This window comes from Lissotriton vulgaris, chromosome 1_1, assembly GCF_964263255.1.
Source record: "Lissotriton vulgaris chromosome 1_1, aLisVul1.2, whole genome shotgun sequence".
NCBI lineage: Eukaryota > Metazoa > Chordata > Amphibia > Caudata > Salamandridae > Lissotriton > Lissotriton vulgaris.
The window spans coordinates 1,099,433,134-1,099,436,619 of NC_141685.1; the positions used below are offsets into that span (position 1 = coordinate 1,099,433,134).

Sequence of the window (3,486 nt, forward strand, 5' to 3'; positions counted from 1 at the left end):
ATTCTCTGTGGCTTATTCAGATCTAGTCATTCCTAATCAATAATGGTATATGTGAATATAGATGGACAACTGTTTAATGCTTATACATAAAGAAGATCTGATGATTTTTCCGAATCAAAAACACAGACATAGCAAAAACGGAGGAAACCAGGACAAAGTCATTACAGGACTCATCCGGTGAATGATGTCACAGTAGATCTCAAAACTGAAGCAAACATCATTCATCAAAGCAACATTCTAGAATGCTTATCATTGGTGATTGCCAACAATGCAGGTCTGCACAAACAGTACTGTTAATTATCTCTGCACTAGATGGCTTCTTTAAGAGGGAAGGTATAGGCAGTTTATTTCTTTAAAAGCAAGGGGCAAGCTTATAGAGAAATGGAGAGTAAAGCTGGTATTCAACAGTTTCCACGAGTCAGTAGAGAGAGGTCATTTGTAGAGATCAGATGAACAAGAATTTTCTGTGTTGCTGTAATAAAATCCTGTGTACCCTTTATTTTCACTGTTTTAATTCTCAGGTATTAAGGACATGAGGAATCGGACCACAATCTTGAGTTTCATACTTCTGGGATTTACCTACAATGGAGATATTCAAGATGTGCTATTCGCTTGCTTCCTGCTTGTCTATTTCACTGCACTGCTGGGAAATATCATGGTAGTTGCACTCATCATAGTCACTACAAAGCTACACACACCCATGTACTTCTTCCTTCTGGTCCTATCCTGTCTTGACATTGTCTCCGTTACAGTGACTGTCCCCAGGATGCTCAAAGACCTTTTGGTTCAGAAGAAACACATTGCATTTAGTGAATGCCTCATCCAGGTTTTTGTCATTCTCTTGCTTCCATTCACAGATGTCTTAATCCTCACTGCCATGTGTTATGATCGCTATGTCGCCATCTGCCACCCTTTAAATTACACCCTACTCATGAACAGGAGATTTTGTATCCAAGTTGTTTCCTTTTCATGGATAGGCGGTGTTGTGTTTTCTTTTGTAAACACCCTCCTTCTATCTCAATTATCGTTTTGTGGAGCAAACGTTATTGACAATCTACTGTGTGAATTTCCAGCATTGCTGAAGCTATCATGTGCCAATACTCTGCCCAATGAAATTGTGCTTTTCACATTGGCTGGGGGTGTGACTTTGGTGACCTTTGTGATTATTTGCTTGTCCTATGTGCACATTATTAGGATCATCCTAAAGATCCCTTCTTCAGAGGGAAAGAAGAAGGTCTTTTCTACCTGCTCAGCACATCTGATGGTCGTCTTCCTGTTTTTTGGAACAGGTGCTTTTACACACTTGAAACCTTCGAGTGCATCAATGAGGCTAGATAAACTTGCTTCTCTATTCTACACGGTATTTGCCCCAATGTTAAATCCAATCATCTATAGTCTCAGGAATGAAGAAGTCAAAAAGGCCTTTAAGGAGGCAATACATAGAAATAAAAGATACACATAGATCTCACAGGTCTGGATGTGACAGTAGCTATCTATAAAGCACTTCCACTTAATCAAGATTACACATTTCATTTTTATAATTCAAACCTTGTCCTACTTTTGTTAACACTTAAATCGGTGCCTTTTTTGCACAAAGCTGATCAATCCTAGTTTGAGAAATACGTTTTACAACATGAATTATCCTTTGAGGACAGTTCTGACTTCTGTGATTTTTAATTTATGCAGCACTTCTTTTACTGGTCTGATTTTCTGTCGTGACATATTGTGGTTTCTGTCCAAAGTACTCAGATTTACAGATAGGTTTATATGTGGGGTATAATTAGGCTGTCTAGTTTTAGGTTTAAACCTATTATAACTGATAAAACCCCACCAGAAGGGAAATAGCCCTTACCAGTGTAAACATATAAACACTGAAAAAAAACCTGCACAACCACAAACTAAATGCCATTCAAAGAAAGAAAAAGGAGAGTGAAAGAGTCATTTTTATGACTTCCTAAAGAGGCCAATACAATGTAACCTTGTTATATAAACTAGCAGTAAGAAAGACTGGCCTAACATTATTCTGCTTGAGTTTTGTTGTTTAGGCATGTCACTAAAACATTGTTTCTTCTTCCTTTTTTCAGTTTTGTGGTCTTTGGTCTAAAGATACGGGGGTTAGAAGCATGTTTTAGGTGTTGTTTATTTATTTTATAAACTGTAGAGAATCAGAAAATAGGAAAATCATGTTTGATTTTTTGGCTATGTTTGAGTCTTCCACTGCTAGGAAAACTGTAGATTTCATAAGAATCTTTCCCAATATATACCATCACATTTACCCACAGAGAACAGGTAAAAACCCTTGATACATCATCCCCCTTTTATAGTGGGTCAGTATTGATGATAGGTGAATTGCAAAACACCCTGGGCTTTAAACATTCAATGCAAGGTATAGTGACAGGTATATGTGAAAAGAGTGCAGTCACAAAACACCTGGGATACTGGTGAAAACATGACACCAGACTTTTGGAAAAGCTCTTGCCAAGTTCAACAAAGTTTAGAGTGATATAGTTTGTATTTACAGGGATTCAGCAACGTATATGAAAAAGTTGTGTGATGACCTGTCCAAATTAATACCAGAGCTGAAATCCTTCCCTGTAAGAGATCCTTGCCACTTGTCCAATCTTCAGAGTTAATTAAGAATGCTATTGACTTTTTAGTCCATTCTGGTGCACTGTTTTGTTATGTGCAGAAACTAAAATCCAAATGTTTCTCATTTTGTGCTTTGTGTGACATCAAAGAAACAGTCATTCCAACTGTGTCACTTAGCTGATGGTTCTCAGTCCTAGAGGCAATGATTGCTATATTATCCATGTGGCAACCGTTTACAGAACTTTTGCTGAGTGATGATGCCAAAGGCAAGAAATGTGAGGATCTTTGGTCACATATTGATAGTGATTTGAAAAAAAAGTACACTATCCCATTCTTAGATTTTTACAGGAAAGCATGACTTCTGTAGTGGAGATAATAAAAACACCCTTGTCTACTAAGTGTTCAGCATAATAGGTGTAGATGTGAAAAATCTCCTTGGGAGTAGGCTGGGCAACACTTTTAGTGACTTTGGCATTGCAACATGTTCCATGTTAGATCGTGTGCCAATTGGTAATGTTGAGGAGCAAATCAGGAACTTTTGTTTTGCTATATATGAGAAATAATCCTTCACCAACCATGGCATTTCAAGTCAATGAAGCCTCACTGTGGAACTCTACACAAGTTATAGATTCATTCTGTAAAGGGAAATATTCTCCGGAGTTTCAAAAGTGCTTCCTCATTTTTGAAGGCTTCAAAAACTCTGAGGGCATATACTCCCAGTTCAATGCATATGTCGTAGAACTTGTTACAGAGAATCACAATCTTCAGGTGCACCAGTATTGGCATGGAAAGCTAAGTCCGTGGCCAGAGTTAGAACATTTTTTACTGGCTATTTTGTCGTTGCCTGTCTCAAGTGCCAATGTTGAGAGGACCTTTTCACAGATAAAAGTTTACATG

At 37.8% G+C, this 3,486-nt stretch overlaps 1 protein-coding gene across 1 annotated transcript; it reads left to right on the forward strand.

The window, feature by feature from the left end:
* Positions 1-532: 532 nt before the first annotated feature.
* Positions 533-1,462, forward strand: LOC147748677 (olfactory receptor 1G1-like). The gene has a single exon (XM_086928371.1). It carries the CDS (start codon positions 533-535, stop codon positions 1,460-1,462), a length of 930 nt encoding a protein of 309 aa, XP_086784497.1.
* Positions 1,463-3,486: the final 2,024 nt, after the last annotated feature.

Excerpts from the sequence above, each read along its gene's own strand:
- LOC147748677 (XM_086928371.1), top strand. The coding sequence starts at position 533 with ATGAGGAATCGGACCACAATCTTGAGTTTCATACTTCTGGGATTTACC.